At 42.9% G+C, this 18,840-nt stretch overlaps 1 protein-coding gene across 1 annotated transcript in view; it reads right to left on the bottom strand.

The window, feature by feature from the left end:
* The window catches only part of LOC122542724 (tyrosine-protein kinase receptor UFO), a 176,253-nt gene that overhangs the window by 100,220 nt on the left and 57,193 nt on the right, over positions 1-18,840 (bottom strand). The window contains exon 7 of the mRNA XM_043680699.1: positions 9,542-9,725. Within this exon, the coding sequence (XP_043536634.1) occupies positions 9,542-9,725 (184 nt within the window). The remainder of the gene's footprint in view (positions 1-9,541; positions 9,726-18,840) is intronic.

Raw genomic sequence — 18,840 nt, 5'->3', positions numbered from 1 at the left:
TTTAGATTCTGGCCTGTCCACAAACTAAAGAACATTAAACCAAGAGCTTTTCTGTTAAATTTCTTCCACATCCTGTCCAATGCTTTCGAACCATAAATCATATCAGCTTACAGACTGAGGGAGGCCATTTGACCCATTCCGTTCCTACTAGCTCTTTGTAAGAGTAGTTGTGTTTCATCCCACACTGACGCTGTTTGCAAGACCATAAGATTTTCAACTCAGTCCATTTCCAAATTATTTATAGAATCCACTTCCATCCTATTTCCAGATCATTTCAGATCTTGTATACTAAACAAGCTAAAATATGTTTCCTCAACTTGGCTCTAGACGTTTCAAAAATGATTTTGAGACAACAGGGTAGCTCAGTGCTTAGTGCTGCTGCCTCACAACACCAGGAACCCGGGTTTGATTCCAGCTCGGGTCATAGTGTGTGTGGAGTTTGCATGTTCTCTCCATGCCTGCGTGGATTTCCTTCGGGTATTCCAGTTTCCTCCCACAGTCCAAAGATGTGATAAATTGTCGGTAATTCCAGGGAACCGATTAATCATGGTAATATGTGGGGTTATGGGAATAGAGTGTGGGGCTGCGGCTTTGGAGGGTCAGTGTGGACTCGATGGGCTGAATGGCCTCTTGCCACACTGTAGGTATTCTATTATATGAATTTTCAACTTACAGCAGTATTACACACCTCTTGAGCAGGTGAGACTTGAACCCAGGCTTCCTGATCTACAGCAACGTACAACGAGCCTTAGCTATGCTACAGGAAGTGATCTTCTCTCATCATCAAAACTTGCCACTGTCCTAAAAACTCGGCCACCTTGTAAACTCCTTGGTTCCCAGGTGAACACACAGAATAAGAACAATAAGAACTTGGAGCAGGAGTAGGCCATCCGACCCTTCAAGCCTGCTCTGCCATTCAATAAGATCATGACTGATCTTTTCATGGCCTTAGCTCCACTTACCCGCCCTCTCACCGTAAACCTTAATTCCTTTACTGTTCCAAAAATTATCTATCTTAACTTTAAAAACGTTCACTGAGAAAGTCTCAACTACTTCACTGGCCAGGGGATTCCATAGATTCACAATCCTCTGAGTGAAGAATATCCTTCTGAGTTCAGTCCTAAATCTGCTTCATAACAGTACATCTGTTCTCAAATAAGGAGACCAAAACTGAATGCTGTACTCCAGGTGTGGCCTCACCAGCACTCTAAATTCCTGCAACATAACCTCTTTGCTTTTAAATTCAATCTCTTTAGCAATGAAGGACAAAATTCCATTTGCCTTCTTAATTACCTGTTGCACCTGCAGTCTAACCTTCTGAGATTCATGCATAAGGACAGCTAGGTCCCTCTGTACAGCAGCCTGCTGTGATGTTTTACCATTCAAATAGTAGTCCTTTTTATTGTCATTCCTACCAAAATGTATGAATTCACATTTATTAACATTGTACTCCATCTGCCAGACTCACTTAAACTATGTTCCTTTGCAAAGTTTCACAGTCCTCTGCACACTTTGCTCTACCACTCATCTTAGTATCATCTGCAAACTTTGTCACACAGTCTGTGGTTTCCAACTCCAAATCATCTATGTAAATTGTGAATAATTGCAAGTTGGAGGTGCCAGTGTTGGACTGGGGTATACAAAGTTAAAAATCACACAATGCCAGGTTATAGTCCAACATGTCCAACAGTTGACAACCACCTGATGAAGGAGCAGCGCTCCGAAAGCTAGTGCTTCCAAATAAACCTGTTGGACTGTACCTGGTGATGTGTGATTTTTAACTGTGAATAATTACAGTCCCAATACTGATCCCTGAGGTACACCACTAGATTAGATTCTCTCCAGTGTGGAAACAGGCCCTTCGGCCCAACAAGTCCACACCGCCCCTCAAACCCATTTCCCTACCCTATATTTACCCCGACTAGTGCTCCTAACACTGTGGGCAATTTAGCATGACCATTTGACCTGACCTGCACATCTTTGGATTGTGGGAGAAACCCATGCAGACACAGGGAGAATGTGCAAACTCCACACAGACAGGCGGAAATTGAACTCAGGACCCTGGTGCAGCAGTGCTAACCACTGAGCCACTGTGCTGCCCAAACTAGTCACTGATCACCAATAAGAAAAACACTCATTTATCCCCACTCTTTCCTATTAGTTAACCAGTCCTCTATCCATTTTAACACATTACCCATTATGCCTTGCATCTTTATCTTAAAAAGTAGCCTTTTGTGCTGCACCCTGTCAAATGCCTTTTTGAAATCTAGGTACACCACATCTACTGGGTCCTCCTTTTCCATCATGGTTGTAATGTCTTCATAGAATTCCAGATGCACCCTGCATCTGCCAACGGGACAATTTCTGACTAGGTGCCTTGCTATTTCTTCCTTAGTAACAGATTCAAGCATTTTCCTCAAAGTTAAACAAACAGGTCTATAAATACCCATCTTTTTGTCTACCTCCTTTTTTAAATGGTGGTGTCACAATCTGCTAGAACTGCCCCAGAGTCCAGTGAATTTCAGAAAATTACCACAATTGCTTTTGTTATTTCTCCCGTCAACTCTTTTAGTACCCTGGGATGCATTCCATCCAGGCAAGGAGAATTGTCTACCCTTAGCTCCATTAACTTACCCAACTCTATCTCTTTTGTGATAGTGATTGTGATTGTTTCCAGATCCTCACCTATCTTTGTCTTTGTCAATTACTGATATGATATTCATGTCCTCCACTGTGAAGACTGACACAAAATATCTATTCAAGCCTCAGCCATTTCCTCATATCCCATTACTAAACCCCACTTTCTTGTCCTCTAAAGGACAAATGTCTACTTTGTCCCTCTTTCTCGTTTTATATATTTATAGAAAACGTTTGCTATCTGTCTTTATATTCTGAGCTAGTTTATTCTCATAATCTATCTTACTTTTCTTCATATCTTTTTTGTGGCTTTCTGTTGACTTCTAAAGCTTTCCCAATCTTTTAGTTTCCAACTGATCTTGGCCACTTTGTATGCCTTCTCTTGCAACGTGACAGCCTCCCTTATTTCCTTAGCCATCCATGGCAGATTACCCCTTTTCCTACAGCCTTCCTTTTCACTGGTCTATACTGTTGCTGAGCACTTTGAAAAATTGCTTTGAAAGTCCTCCACTGTTTGTCAACTGTTCAACCATAAGGTTTTTGCTTCCAGTCGACTTTAGCGAATGCCTCCCTCATCCTATTGTAGACTCCCTTGGTTAAGGAGTATGCCTGGCCATGCCCAATAATTATTGATTCTGTCCCCCATTCTGACCAACCTCCTTTGTATGAGTTCCGAAACTGTCCTAAGGTGCAGTTCCCAGACTTTCTCACATTGACTGCTGAGATATAATGGTCCAGAAAAGTCTCTCTGTTCCTCTGTTTTTAAACCTAATAAATACATATTTTAAGTCTCCTTATCAAATTTTCTGCCTTGGGATATGTAACTTCTGTTTGTTTGTTTAAAACAAAGTCACTTAAAAATCTCGATTTTGGAAACCGATTCAATATAATAAATAACTTACTTGTTTGGTTGCTACAACTCAGCATTTGCCTCTATCCATAACTTTGCGACATAGCCCTGATCTGTGTGAATGCATAGCGCTCTTCCTGAGAGCCATAATCCCAGACTGGAATGACGATACGAAAAATAGTCTGATTTGGCTGTTTGGCTCACATGAAGCATTGCCTTATCAGGGACTGAATAAGCATTGGCACTTTAGAGCAGGGAAGGATGCCAAATCAAACATTAATTCCTGTAATATTTGGCAGTCTAATTCCTTCCTAATGGGTCAGCTTGTAAGTCGGAAGAAATTAAATAATGAAACATACCTCTATCTACAAATCCTATCTCTGTCAACAAACTGAACCTCAACCACTTTTCTTATACCATGTTGCTGAATGAGAAGACGACTTGGCTGTAGTTTCCGAAGACATGTTGAAAGAAATGTCGAGTTTGGGATCTGATCCAGAAATGTACAGGAGTTTAAGCTGGCACCTCCAATAACTGGGCTCTCACCCAAGAACAATTCAAATCCCAGACACAGAATTCCACCTAACTGAAACACTTCCTATGGCTCTCATTGCGTTAAATTCCTGAAGGTTTAACATTGATTTTGTTATCTTCACAAGACAAACACTTTTCACTTTAGTTGTATTCACCGACGATCCTTAGACATCACCTTCCCAATCAGCTGTAACAAGAACAAGGGCAGCAGAGACATGGGAACACCACTACCTGCCAATTTCCCCTCCAAGCCACTCACCAACGTGACTTGGAAATATATCACCTTTCCTTCAATGTTGCTGGGACAAAATCCTAGAATTCCCTCACTAAGGACATTGTGGATCAACCCATGGCATATGGACTGCAGTGGTTCAAGAAGGTAGCTCTCCACAACCTTCTCAAGGGCAACTAGGTTTGGGTAACAAATGCTAGCCCAGCCAACAATGCCCACATCCCATGAATGAACAGAAAATGTAAGGTCAGGCAAGCATATCTGGTTCTTCAGGTATCAATATCAGTACTGATGCCAGCAGCAGCACCATCCAGTCCTCAATGGATGAATGTTCTAACTGTTATCCAGATCTGAGGGCACTCTTGGCTGGTTTCTATGTTTGCCCTACGCATGCCAATTGAGAAAGGTTAATTAGATTGAGAATCAGAATATGGTCATCCAACACATCGGCTTGTTTCCCATTCAAATCTCCAGTCCTGGCTGGGCCAGGAACTGTCGGTTATAAAGCTGGGGTTAGCTGGTGTGTGATGCAGGGATTGGGCTTGTAAAGAATGTTTACATGTGATAAGTGGTAATGACCTCAAACTCACTGCCCACAAGAGCAGCTGAAGTGGAGGCAATAAAGATTTCAAAGGGAAGTTCAATGGGCACTGGAAGGAAGTAAACTCGTAGGGTACAGGGATGTGGGTGGGACAGTGAAGCATTGTGAAGGTGGGTGGTTGTTCGAAATGGGACTTAGAGCACTGGTATTGCTGGTCTTGATGGGCCAAATGGCTTCCGTGTGGATGCTACCAATACGGCGGTTGTGATTTTGGTCTTAGTGCACAGTCTGTGACTTTGAAGTGGTTAATTTCCCACCTCTACCAGCGAGAAAGCTGTCCAGATCAAGTATCTATAGGCACTGAGTTCCTGGCCTGGCACACAATCAGGCATTAGTGGCCTCAGGATACTGAAGAATGTCATTGGAGGCCTGAGCTGTGAAAAGCAGGGCATCCAAGAGTAGATTTGGTGAGCTGGTGATTACAGATTGTTGAGGGCTTGGACACAAGGGAAGATGTGGCTGTCAATATCCCCTGCAACCATCCCTGCCCCAATAGCCTCCAGATTGGCTTCACTGGAGGGCACCACTCTCCCAGCAGTCAGGTTGCTCTGGTTTTCCTATGAGAAAAGCAGTCATTTTTCTCACCGACAGGGAAGGTAATTGAGCCATGGAGTTGTACATAATGGAAACAAATCCTTCAGTCCAACTTGTACATGTCGACCAGATAACTCAAATTAATCTGGTCCTATTTGCCAGCATTTGGCCCATAACCATCTATTCATATACCCATCCAGATGCCTTTTGAATGTTATAATTGTACCAGTCTCCACTACTTCCTCGGGCAGCTCATTCCATATGCACACCACCCTCTACGTGAAAAAGTTACCCCTTAGGTCCCTTTTAAATTATTTCCTTCTCACCTTAAACCTATGCCTCTTGTCTAGATTCACCTACCCTAATAAAAAGACATTGGCTATTCCTCATGCCCCTCATGATTTTATAAACCTCTATAAACCACCAAACCTCAGCCTCTCATGCTCCAGGGAAAAGAGCCCCAGCTTATTCAGCCTCTCCCTATTGCTCAAAACATCCAACCATAACAACATAACAGATCCGAGGTAACCTGAGGTAGTCTTCTTCATGGTTCACCACACCACCATTTTTGGTGTCATCTGCAAACTTACTTAGCATTCCTCCGATAATTACATCCAAATCATTTATGTTCTTTACTCAGCGAGTCGTGAGTTCATGGAATGCCCTGCCAGTAGCAGTGGTGGACTCTCCTTCATTATGGGCATTTAAACGTGCATTGGATAGGCATATGGAGGATAGTGGGCTAGTGTAGGTTAGGTGGGCTTGGATCGGCGCAACATCGAGGGCCAAAGGGCCTGTACTGCGCTGTATTCTTCTATGTTCTATGTTCTATGTTCTAACATCCTTGTAAATCTTTTCTGAACCCTTTCAAGTTTCACAACATCCTTCTGATAGCAGGGAGACCAGAATTGCACACAGTAGTCCAATAGTGGCCTAACCAATGTCCTGTACAGCCACAACATTACCTCCCAACTCCTATACTCAATGCACTGACCAATAAAGATAAGTGTACCAAACGTCTTCTTCACTACCCTGTCAACCTGTGACTCCACCTTTAAGAAACTATGAACCTGCATCCCATGATCTATTGGTTTGGCATTAAGTGTATAAGTCCTGCCCTGACTTGCTTTTCTAAAATGCAACACCTCATAACTGTCTAATTCAATGGACTCTCCTTAGCCCATTAGCCCATCTAATCAAGATCCGAGGTAACCTGAGGTAGTCTTCTTCATGGTTCACCACACCACCATTTTTGGTGTCATCTGCAAACTTACTTAGCATTCCTCCGATAATTACATCCAAATCATTTATGTAAATGACAAAAGGAAGTAGACCCAGCTCTGATTCTTGCTGCACACTGTTGGTCACAGGCCTCCAATCCTCGAAACAACCCTCCACCACACCCTCTGTCTTCTACCTTCAAGTCAATTTTGTATCTAAATGGCTCGGTCTCCCAGAATTCCATGTGATCTAGCCTTGGTAACTAGTCTACCTTGCGGAACCTTTTCGAACACTTTGCTGAAGTCCATATGGACACCATCCATCACTCTTCCTTCATCAATCTTCTTTGTCACTTCTTGAAAAAACTCAGTCAAGTTAGCAAAACACAATTTCCCATGCACAAAGCCATGTTGTCTATTACTAATCAGTCACTACCTTTCCAAATACTTGTAGATCCTGTCCCTCAGAATCTCTTCTAACAATTTATCCATCACTGACAGCAGGCTCACCGGTGTAGAGTTTCCAGGCTTTTCCTTACCACCTTCCTTAAACAATGGCATCACATTAGCTGCCCTCCAGTCTTTCAACACCTCATCCATGGCTATTAATAATACAAATATCTCAGCAAGGGACTTCCTTAGCTTCTCAGAGTTCTGGGATTCACCTGACTAGGTCCCAAGAATTCATTCAGAGCCAGTAGTGGATTGAGGCCTGCAACTACTCATGAATGCATTAAGGGCTTTAATTGCTGGCAGGTCATGAAAGCCACCCATGGACATTTCCTTCCAGAACCTAACTGCCAAAATGGCAAGAAAGGGGTGGGCATCTCTCAGAGACCAAACCGACCAGTTATTTGCACTTCGCTGTCCATTCCCGGGAGTGGGGATCATACCCTGTTAGTCATCCCGACTTGGAAACCAATCATTCCTTCAGTGTTGCTTGGTCAATTCCTCCCAGAGGACATAGCAGGTCTACCTCCAGCAGGAAGTGCAACAGTTTAAGGAAGCAGCTCACCACCACCTTCTCAAGGGTAATTAGGGACCGGCAATAAGTGTTGGTCTGGCCAGCAATGGTGACATCCCATGAACAAAATGTTAAGAAAATTGCCATTTATGGCAGACAATATCAAGTAAACATCATCTTTGACTCCTAAAAGATTTAGGCTCTAATTTCTGGTCATTCCCCCCTAGTTCCCCACCAGCAGAAATCATTTCTTTCTAGCTGGTTAACAGTTTCACTGAGCAACTTCATCTGGATTTCCACATGGCAATGTGTGTCTCATGGTTAAAACACTAGACGACACTGATTTACTTGCTTTAATTAATCAGGGGACATGGGCATTGCTGACTGGACCAGCATTTATTGCCCATCCTAAGTTGCCCTTGTGAAGGTGGTTGAAAGCTGCCTCCTTGAAATGCTGCTGTCCCTTTTAAAGGCAACGGATTTCAGATTTGGCAGTTCTCCAGCTTTACTTTTCCACAAATACTGCTTTCAAAACGCTGCTGTTCACAACACCCAGTCCATCGAAATCATCCCCGAGGAAACTTGTATGCAAGAGTTACATTTTGACATTATTATGGATACCCAAAAGCTTTTTTTTTAAAGGGAGCAATAAAAATGATAAAACAAGCATGACACTGTGGAAATTGAGAGTGTGGCGCTGGAAAAGCACAGCCGGTCAGGCAGCATGCGAGGATCAGGAGAAATGATGCTTTAGGCATAAACCCTCTATCAAGAATGAGGGTTGTGGACCTGAGGGGCTGAGAGATAAATAGGAGAGGGGGTGGAGCTGGGGAGAAGGTAGCTAGGAATGTGATAGTTAGATAAAGGTGAAGGTGATAGGTCAGGGAGGAGGGTGGAGCAGATAGTTGGAAGGAAGATGGACAGGTTAAGAGGGCGATGCTGAGTTGGAGGCCTGGGACTGGGATCAGATGGAGGGGGGAGGGGAAATGAGGAAACTGGTGAAATCTGCATTGATGCCGTGTGATTGCAGATGAGGCGTTCTTCCTCCAGATATCAGATAGTTAGGGTTTGGCGATGGAGAAGACCCAGGATCTGCATATCCTTGGTGGAGTGTTCGGCCACAGGGCGGTGGAGTTGGTTGGTGCGGGTGTCCCAGAGATGTCCTCTGAAATGATCCGCAAGTTGGCGTCCTGTCTCCCCGATGTAGAGTTGTGGAATCATGCTTCTCTTTTGTAACGTTTTAGTGTAATATTAACACAAACACTTCTGTGCCAGAGGGATGTAATTATCGTACATATATTTAATTGTGATGAATCTCTGCTGGATTCTTTACTATCACAGTATCCATGCCGTTTCTTATAGCAGAGAAGATAACATAAGCATTGCCACATCAAGTAAAACATCCTGTTGGAGGCAAACCCATGGTGGGATATATGATAAAACAAAGAACTACAGATGCTGGAAGTCTGCTACAGAAACAAATTGCTGGTGAAACTCAATAGGTCTGACAGCACCCGTAGAGAGAAAATAGAAGATCACTGGACTTGAAACATTAACTCTGTTTGCACTCCAGAGATGCTGTTAAACCTGCTGAGTTTCTCCAGCAATTTCTCTTTTTATATGATATAAAGTCTTTGTTTTGTAATGTTGTAATTGTTCTGATGTAGATTTGGAGTAATTAATTACTGCACAACAATCTCATGAACAAAGATCAGATGATCTGCTTTTATGTGTTAAATTAAAGGAAAATGTCCACATATGGAAACAGAAATACATATTAAAATTTAAAGTATGGAATATCTTACATTCAAATGAAACAGCAAAATGAACTCTCAGTTTAAAAACTCTTTGGATAAACAGTACCTCTGACAGTGTAGCACTTTCTTGCTAATGCCCTGGGAGCATCACTTGGAGCTAACACTGACGCCTGACATTTATTCACGAGTGGGAACAGTTCCTCCACCCTCACCTCCTTCAAGTGTTTCCGCTGTCACCCAGCTGCTCCATGGGGAGGTGCCAATATCCGTGCTGCAGGCCAGCCGGATTCTGTATCGCGAGTGAGGTGCCAATGCTCTGATCATGTGACTGAATGGTGGAACAGAGATATCCTTCAAATAGATCTCTTGGCTGAGGTCATGCACAGATTTCTCAGCCTGTAAGAAATTGTGAAAAGAAAACATGTAATTTTCTGAAATAAAGTTTCATTCCCCGCAGTCTGGCCCCAGATCTTCACATGCAAAGCAAACATTATTTTCACTAAAAAACAGAAGTGGTCACCAAAGAAAGAAAACCTCGCAAAAAAAATGTGCTCATGGATCCTTTCCACATCCTTGCACTCATGTAAACAAAGGTTCCGAAACTTAAGACTGCATGTAAGGCAAAAAGCACTTCTCGATTCCTCACAATCAAAACATAAACGTTAATTTTAATCTTTTTTTTACATTCTGTGATGGAGATATCTCCATACCCTCCAGTTTTCTGTCTCAGACACTACTCAGTTCATTACTGCATGAAATACCTTCTCCCATCTTCTCTTATACTGACTTCATGATGTGGAGGTGCTGGTGTTGGACTGGGGTGGACAAAGTCAGAAGTCCCATGATACCAGGTTATAGTCTAACAGGTTTACTTGAAAGCACAAGTTGGGTGAAACTTCACCTGATGAAGGAGTAGCGCTCCGAAAGTTTGTGATTTCAAATAAACCTGTTGGTCTATAACCTGGTATTGTGTGACTCTGACTTTATACTGTCTTCAATTCTACTTAATCTGTTGTACTAAAGACTTGGGCCTGCACCTAAGCATCTTAATCTTTAAAGTTAGCCTCCATAATTCAGGAATGTCAAATGTACAAAAACTCAACAGCTCTGGCAGCATTTATGCAGAAGGAAACAGAGTTAATGCTTCAAGTTTGCTCTCTCCACAGATGCAGCCAGACCTGCTGAGTTTCTACAGCACCATCTGCTTTTATTTCACATTCTCAATTTCACAGGATTTTGCTGTTCTTTGAAGCTTCCCAACTGGACCTAATTAGGAGACCAATGGCATTTCTGGCATCTCAGAGCTAGGGACACAAGTACCACAGCCCAAATAATTGAGTTGTTCTTTTTTTTATTATCCAGAAGCACTCTTGTACACAACCAACTGTATCTTTTTCCATCAACAAATCGCCCACGGTATTTTTTTTCATCCATTAACCACTGTTTGTGTTTCTAATTTAATAAATTACGTGCAAAATCCGTTAAGTACAATGCACCTCAACAAAGGTGAGGGAGAGGTAGAGAGAGGGAGAGGGAGTTGAATCAAAATGGAGTTGGAAGGAGAAAATTAGGCTGTCTTGTTCTCCTGAACAATTTCTTATCCCTGTCCTCATTATCCCTGCTTGCCTGCAAGCCCAGACTCAAAGTCTCAGAAGGCGACTGTTTAGACAATTGGAGTAAACTGTTGTCTTCGCTTGAACTGCATCTCTAAGTGAAAGTGAGGACTGCAGATGCTGGAGATCAGAGTCAAGATTAGAGTGATGCTGGAAAAGCACAGCAGGTCAGGCAGCATCCGAGGAGCAAGAAAATCGATGTTTCGGGCAAAAGCCCTTCATCAGGATGCTACCTGACCTGCTGTGCTTTTCCAGTACCACTCTAATCTTGACTCTGCATCCCTAAGTGCTTAGAATAAGCTATTCTTTCTCCCATCTCTTTTGTTAATGAGTCAAAGTTTATTTGTAAAGAGTTAAAGATGTAAACTGTTCAAAGCCTATGTCATTCATGCCATAATGGTCTGCCTACAACTTTAGTTGTAAGAAGAGCAATTTTCATGCACAGGTAGATTAAAGGGACATGAGTGATTTAATTCATTCATGGAATATGGACATCACTGGCTAGGCCAGCATTCATTGCCCATCCCTAATTACCCAGAGGGCAGTTAAGAGTCAACCACACTAATATGGGTCTGGAGTCACGTGTAGGCCAGGTAAGGATGGCAGTTTCCTTTCCAAAAGAATATTAGTGAATGAGGTTGTTTTCTTTTCCTGTTGGGAAGTTTTGTGGTCATCATTACACTTTTATTTCCAGATTATTATAACTTAAATTCCACTATCTACTGTGGTGGGATTCGAGCCCAGGTTCCCAGAACATTACTTGGTCTGTGGATGAATAAGCCTAGCCAGAACACTGCTAGGTGACCACCTCACCATGATGTGGAATTATAAGAAGCCTTGTGGAGGTGGCTAACGGCAGCTTGGCAAGCGGCTTAAAGGACTTATAGAACATAGTACAGGAACAGGCACTTCAGCCCACCCTGGGGTACTTGCCCCAATGCTCAGAATGGTTCAGAAGTTACCTTTCAAAAGGTACCTGAATACAGTCTATGTTCCAAACCTGAGTGAACCATGAGTCACAACAAAACTGATGTGACCCCATGTAATGAGGTGAGGAGTTTTGGACATACCGAACCCACAAACCCCAGGTGAGGAATGCAGGACGCAAGCCTGGGGAGTTGGACTGGGGGAAAGGAAATCCAGAATCCAGACACACCCACCCTACCTACATGGCTTTGGAATTGTTTCAACTTTGTAAAGTCCAGGCCGCACAGAATGCTGGGGATGCACATTGACATTTTCTCGAATACAGTTATACAAGCACCAGTCTCATGCTGGTACCTTGCTCAAATGGATGTATATTATCAGATTATTCTTCCAAGTTCACACTCTAACTGAATCAAAATCATATCCGAAGTCCACCAAAATCCACTGCTTACAACAAAAAAACTAAAAACTCAGCGAGCCAAGCTGAAATAGATTTTTTGTTTATTATAAAGTCTACCCACTACCACTCAGAGGGAATTTCCTTAGTAAAACCCCTACCATCTGTAACCCAGTCCCTGAGGAGCGACAACGTCAGTTCATTCACAAAAGGCAATTAGGCAGTTTCTATGGGGAAATGATTCAGTACTTAAAACAGAAATTGCTGGAGAAACTCAGCAGATCTGGCAGCATCTGTGGATAGAAAACAGAGTTAACGTTGAGAAGGGTTGCTGCTGCCAGATCTGCTGAGTTTCTCCAATAATTTCTGTTTTCCTTTCAGATTTCCAGCATCTGCAGATTTTGTTTTGTTTCATTTTAATGATTGAGTAATGCTTTGTAATTCTGTGAATGCACGGATATAGGAGAAATTCATTCTGAAACTATAAATTGGAGAAGTGAAAGAGATGAGTTCACAAATCCTGCCCATTCATTGACCTCAGAGACTCCATTGATGAAATGCTGTCTACTGATGATCTGACTCTGCACTTTGTGTCACTTGTACACATTGAATTTAGATCCTTGAAGATCAATGTACAATTCACAATCAAGACTGCAAATTAACTTATTCCTGTAAGGCATTGCCCAGGAGACAGCTACCTCTTTCACGTTCTATTCACTGATGCTAGACTCACTGGAGAGGCAGTTGAGCGGACTGTTCAACTGTTGACACACCACATCGGAACTAGATTTTGCTGTCTCTCCAGATATTCAAAAACATGCACTTCACAGCAAAACTCACTGTGCAGAGACCAGGAACTTACAAATGTTCCACTCTATGTCCCAATTCATGCCCCTTACGGTATTGGAGGATTTCTGAACTGGTACAGCTTCCACCCTTATGGTGGAACATAACACCAAAGCCAAATAACCCGATTAAATGGAAGCAAATTATTCAGAGTCATAGAGATAAAGAGCATGGAAACAGGCCCTTCGGTCAAACTTGTTCATGCCGACCAAATATCCAAAATAAATCTAGTCCCATTTGCCAGCATTTTGCTCACATCCCTCTAAACCCTTCCTATTTCATATCCCCATCCAGATGTGTTTTAAATGATGTAGTTGTATCAGCCTCGAACACTTCCTCTGGCTGCTTATTCTATACACACACCACTCTTTGTGTGAAAAAGTTGCTTCTTGGGTCCCTTTTATGTCTTCCCCCTCTCACCTTCAATGCCTTCTAGTTTTGGACTCCCACATGCCTAGGAAAAGACCTTGTCTATTCACCCTATCCACGTCCCTCATGATTTTATTAACCTTTATAAGGTCACCCCTCAGCCTCTGCCACTCCAGATAAAATAGCTCCAATCTTAATTTCAAGATTAGATTAGATTAGATTAGATTACTTTACAGTGTGGAAACAGGCCCTTCGGCCCAACAAGTCCACACCGACCCGCCGAAGCGCAAACCACCCATACCCCTACATTTACCTCTTACCTAACACTACGGACAACTTAGCATGGCCAATTCACCTGACCTGCACATCTTTGGACTGTGGGAGGAAACCGGAGCACCCGGAGGAAACCCACGCAGACATGGGGAGAATGTGCAAACTCCACACAGTTGGTCGCCTGAGGCGGGAATTGAACCCGGGTCTCTGGCGCTGTGAGGCAGCAGTGCTAACCACTGTGCCACCGTGCCACCCATCTATTCAGCCTTTCCCTAGAGCTCAAACCCTCCAACCCTGGAAACATCCTTGTACATCTTTTCTGAACTCTTTCAAGCTTCACAACATCTTTCCTATAGCAAGGAGACCAAAATTGCATGCAATATTCCAAAATTGCCTAACCAATGTCCTGAATAGCTGCAACATGACCTCCCAACTCCAATACTCAATACACTGACCAATGAAGGGAAGCATACCAAACGCCTTCTTCACTATCTTACCTACCTGGGATTTTACTTTCAAGGAACTATGAACCTGCACTCCAAGGTCACTTTGTTCAGTCACACTCCCCAGGACCTTAGCATTAAGGTCTTTCCAAAATGCAGCACCTCGACTTTATCTAAATTAAACTCTATCTGACTCACCCTCTACTCTTCAACCCATCAGATCAAGGTCCCAATGTATTTTGAGGCTCTGTTGTACTCTGTACTCTGTCCACTGCACCTCCAATTTTGGTGTCATCTGCAAAGGTGCTAACCATACCTCCTATGTTCACACTCAAATCATTTATATAAATAATGAAAAGCAGTGGACCCAGCACTGATCCTTGTGGCACACGACTGGTCACAGGCCTTCAGTCTGAAAAACAACACTCCATCACCACCCTCTGTTTTTTGAGCCAGTTCTGTATTCAAATGCCCAAGTCTCCCTCTATTCGGTGTGATCTAATCTTGCTAGCTAGTCTACCATGAGGAACCTTGTTGAATGCCTTACTGAAGCCCATATAGATCACATCCACTGCTCTGCCCACATCAATCCTCTTCATTACTTCTTCAAAAAACTCAATCAATTTTGTGAGACATGATTTCCAAAGCAAAAAGCCATGTTGACTAACCATAATCAGTCCTTGCCTTTCTAAATACATGTAAATCGTGTCCCTCAGGATTCCCTCCAACAACTTGTCCACCACGGATGTCAGGCTCACTGGTCTATAGTTCCCTGCCGTTTCCTTACCACCTTTCTTAAATAGTGGCACCACGTTAGCCAACCTTCAGTCAAGAAACTGTTTGAAGGTTGAGGCATTGGTTAATGTCACTGGACTATCATTCCAGTGGATGGAGCAGTGGGTCTGGATAAGCTCAGGCTATTCTCTTTAGAGCAGAGAAGGCTGAGAGGGGACCTGAATGAGGTGCGTAATATTGTGAAGGGCATGGGCAGAGTGGATAGGAAGTGGCTCCCCCTTAGTTGAAGGGTCAATTACAAGAGAGCATAATTCTAAGATGAACGACTTGAAGTTTAGAGGAGATTTGCGGAAAATCTTTTCACCCAGAGAGTGGTGGGTCTGGAATAGACAGATGAGGAAGGTACTTAAGACCCTAAACCTTCCACCTTTTAAAAAGTACTTGGGTGAGCTCTTAAAATGTCATAACATTGAAAGTTCAGGCCTGTGTGCTGGAAAGTGGGACTCTCGAGATTTGAAACAGTTCTGTGCAGACTTGATGAGCTGATGTATTGTATGATTCTATGAATCCCAGGCCAATGCTTGAGGACGTGGGTCTAAATCCCACCACGCAAAATGGTGAAACTTGAATTCAATAAAAATCTGGAATTAAAATGGGCTCAGTGGAGCTTGCCCTCCAATTAAAAATGGCAAGCGGGCTACCAATTCTGCAGGCCTATTCAACACCACTGGCTAAAGTGAAAGCCTACTGAGCTTGTTTGGGGATTGCAAGGGCATCTTAATATTGTGACAGCCCTTGCTGGACAGCACAAAAATTGTCACAAGGAACAAAATTAATGTTAGTAGTTCAAGGGATCTGGATTGGGTTCAATTGCGATCACCATCTTTTGATATCAATGGGACATGGAGGCTTCCGACTCCAGTGGCTGCCTAATCAGCCACTATTCAAGCTGTCAGTTTTAGCAAACACTGAATAGGGAGGCCTTGATTTGTGATGCCTTGAGGCATTTCACTAAATTAAAGGTGCTATATAAATACAGATTATTGTTTGTTGTCAATACTTACTGGCTTTGTGTTGGATTTTCCCAGCTTCATTGAGGGCTTTGGGTAATGTTGTAGAAGAGAGAAAGACCTATGGTTCAGATGCATAATTCTTTGAAGTTTGCATCACATATAGACAGGGTGGTTAAGAAGGTATTTAGCACACTTGTCTTCATTGCTCAATCCTTTGAGTAGGGAGTTAGCATTTTAAGTTGAAGTTGTATAGAACATTGGTGAGGCCTCTTCTGGAGTACTGTGTGCAGTTCTGGTTGCCCATTTTATAGGAAGGATATTATTAAGATGGAAAGGGTTCAGAAGAGGTTTACCAGAATGTTGCAGGGAATGGAATGGGTGGGTGTGGTGGTTGACAGGCTGGTAAGCTACGACTTTGTCTGTTGGCGTGTAACAGCTTGAGGGGTGACCTTATAAAATCATGAGATATACAGATAAGGTGTATGGCAGGTATATTTTCCCTAGGGTGAGGGATTTCAAGACAAGGGAGCATTTTTTAAGGTGAGCACAAAAATGATTTTAAAAGACATGAGGGGCAACTTTGTTTTTAACACAGCAAGTGGTTCGTGTGTGGAATGACTTCCAAAGGAAGTGATGGATACAGGTCCAGTTACAACGTTTAAAAGATATTTAGATAAGTACATGAATATGAAATGTTTGGAGGGATGTGGGCCAAGTTCAGGCGGGGGAGATTGCTTTAGTTTGGGATTATGGTTGGAATGCCTGATTGGACCGAAGGGTCTGTTTATGTGCTGTATGATTCTGAATATGACACTGAATCATGAGATGACCAAATATTCAGTTTAAAAAGTAGGTTTTAAGAAACATTTTAGAAGATTGAAGTGAAGTAGAGAGACAAAGGAGTGGAGGAAGGGAAGGGCCCAAACAGCTGACTGAATGGCCAACAGGAGTGGTACTATTCATATTATGCATGCACAAAAGATCAGAATTAAAGGAACATAGATATTTTGGATGGTTATGAGGATAGGGGTGATTATCGAGACAAGGAGAGAAAAGACCGTGGTGAGATTTGAAAATGTGGACGAGAATTTTAAAAACACAATGTTGCTTACAATATTCTTCTTATCCTCTGGAAACCACAACCCCTTTTACAACAAATGAAATATTTTTTCAAGTGTAGCCATTGTCACAATATATGAAACAATAGCCAATGCGTGCACAACAAACTCCAAGGATTTACAAGGTAATAATGACAGATGAATCTGTTGGGATGTTGTTTCAGGAAGAAACATTTACCTAGAAAACCACAACCCCCATCCCACAGCACCATGTCTCATCCAATTGACAGCATCACTACCAGTTTAGGATGATCACAGCACTGCAGTGTACAGGTGAGCCTGCATGTCCAGTCTCTAAGAGCAACTTGAATCAACAACTTCCCAATTCCTAGGAGTGAGCCATAGCTCTCGTCAGCATGGCAAAGATAAAAATCCAAAAAGTAGTCAATGTTTTATCCGTTACAGAGCTACACATGCCAGTCAGGAGTAGGCCCTTGGCCCCTTCTCCATCATTCAATTACACCTTTGATCTGCATGTAGCCTCAACTCCATATCCTTGCATCCCTGATCACCTTTCACTGCCTTGCTAAGGAATCATCTATCTAGCTGTGTCTTGAAATTGTTCAAAGTCTCTGTTTCCACCACCTTTTGCAGTACAACGTTCCAAAGATTTACAATTCTCTGAGAGAGGAAAGAAGTCACTTTGTCTGTGTTTTAAATGGGTAAAGCTTTATTTTTTTTTTAAAGAGTAAGCCCCCCCCTCTGAGTTTTAGATTTTCCCACAAGAGGAAACATCCTTTCCATGTCTATCCTGTCTAGACCCCTCAGGATCTTTTGTATTTCAATAAAATCATCTCATACTCTTCAAAACACCAGTAGATATAAGCCTACTAGGTTGTTGCCGGTGCCACGTGACAGTGAGGCAAGGAATAGGGAGAGAGTGCAGTTGAACACGTGGCTGCAAGGATGGTGTAGGAGGGAGGGTTTCAGGTATTTGGACAATTGGACTGCATTCTGGGGAAGGTGGGACCTGTACTAGCAGGACAGGTTGCACCTGAACCAAAAGGGCACCAATATCCTGGGAGATAGGTTTGCTAGCACTCTTCGGGGGGGGGGGGGGTTAAACTAATTTGGCAGGGGGATGGGATCCGGACTTGTAGTCCAGCAAATAGGTTAGCTGTTTTTCAGGATGTCTAAGAATGTAGGGAGGCTGTGGAGAAGGTAATACTGACAGGGAATAGTTGCAGACACAGAGATGGGCTCAAGTGTGTATGCATCAACACAAGGAGTATCAGAAATAAGGTGGGTGAACTTAAGGCGTGGATCGGTACTTGGGACTATGATGTTGTGGCCATCATGGAAACGAGAGTAGAAGAGGGTCAGGAATGGTTGTTGGAGGTTCCTGGTTACAGATTTTCACTAAGATTAGGGGGGGTAGTAAAAAAGGAGTGAGGGTGGGGTTGCTAATTAGAAATGGTATAACGGCTGCAGAAAGGCAGTTCGAGGGGGATCTGCCTTTGGAGGTAGCATGGGCTGAAGTCAGAAATAGGAAAGGAACAGTCACCTTGTTGGGTGTTTACTATAGACCCCCCAATAGCAGCAGAGATGTGGACAAACAGATTGGGAAACAGATTTTGGAAAGGTGCAGAAGCCACAGGGTAGTAGTCATGGATGATTTCAACTTCCCAAATATTGATTGGAAGCTCTTTAGATCAAGTAGATTGGACGAGGCGGTGTTTGTGCAGTGTCCAGGAAGCTTTTCTAACTCAGTATGTACATTGTCGGACCAGAGGGGAGGCCATATTAGATTTGGTACTCGGTAACGAACCGGGACAAG

This window comes from Chiloscyllium plagiosum, chromosome 41, assembly GCF_004010195.1.
Source record: "Chiloscyllium plagiosum isolate BGI_BamShark_2017 chromosome 41, ASM401019v2, whole genome shotgun sequence".
NCBI classification, from domain to species: Eukaryota; Metazoa; Chordata; class Chondrichthyes; order Orectolobiformes; family Hemiscylliidae; genus Chiloscyllium; species Chiloscyllium plagiosum.
This window is presented reverse-complemented; position numbering and strand designations above follow the sequence as displayed.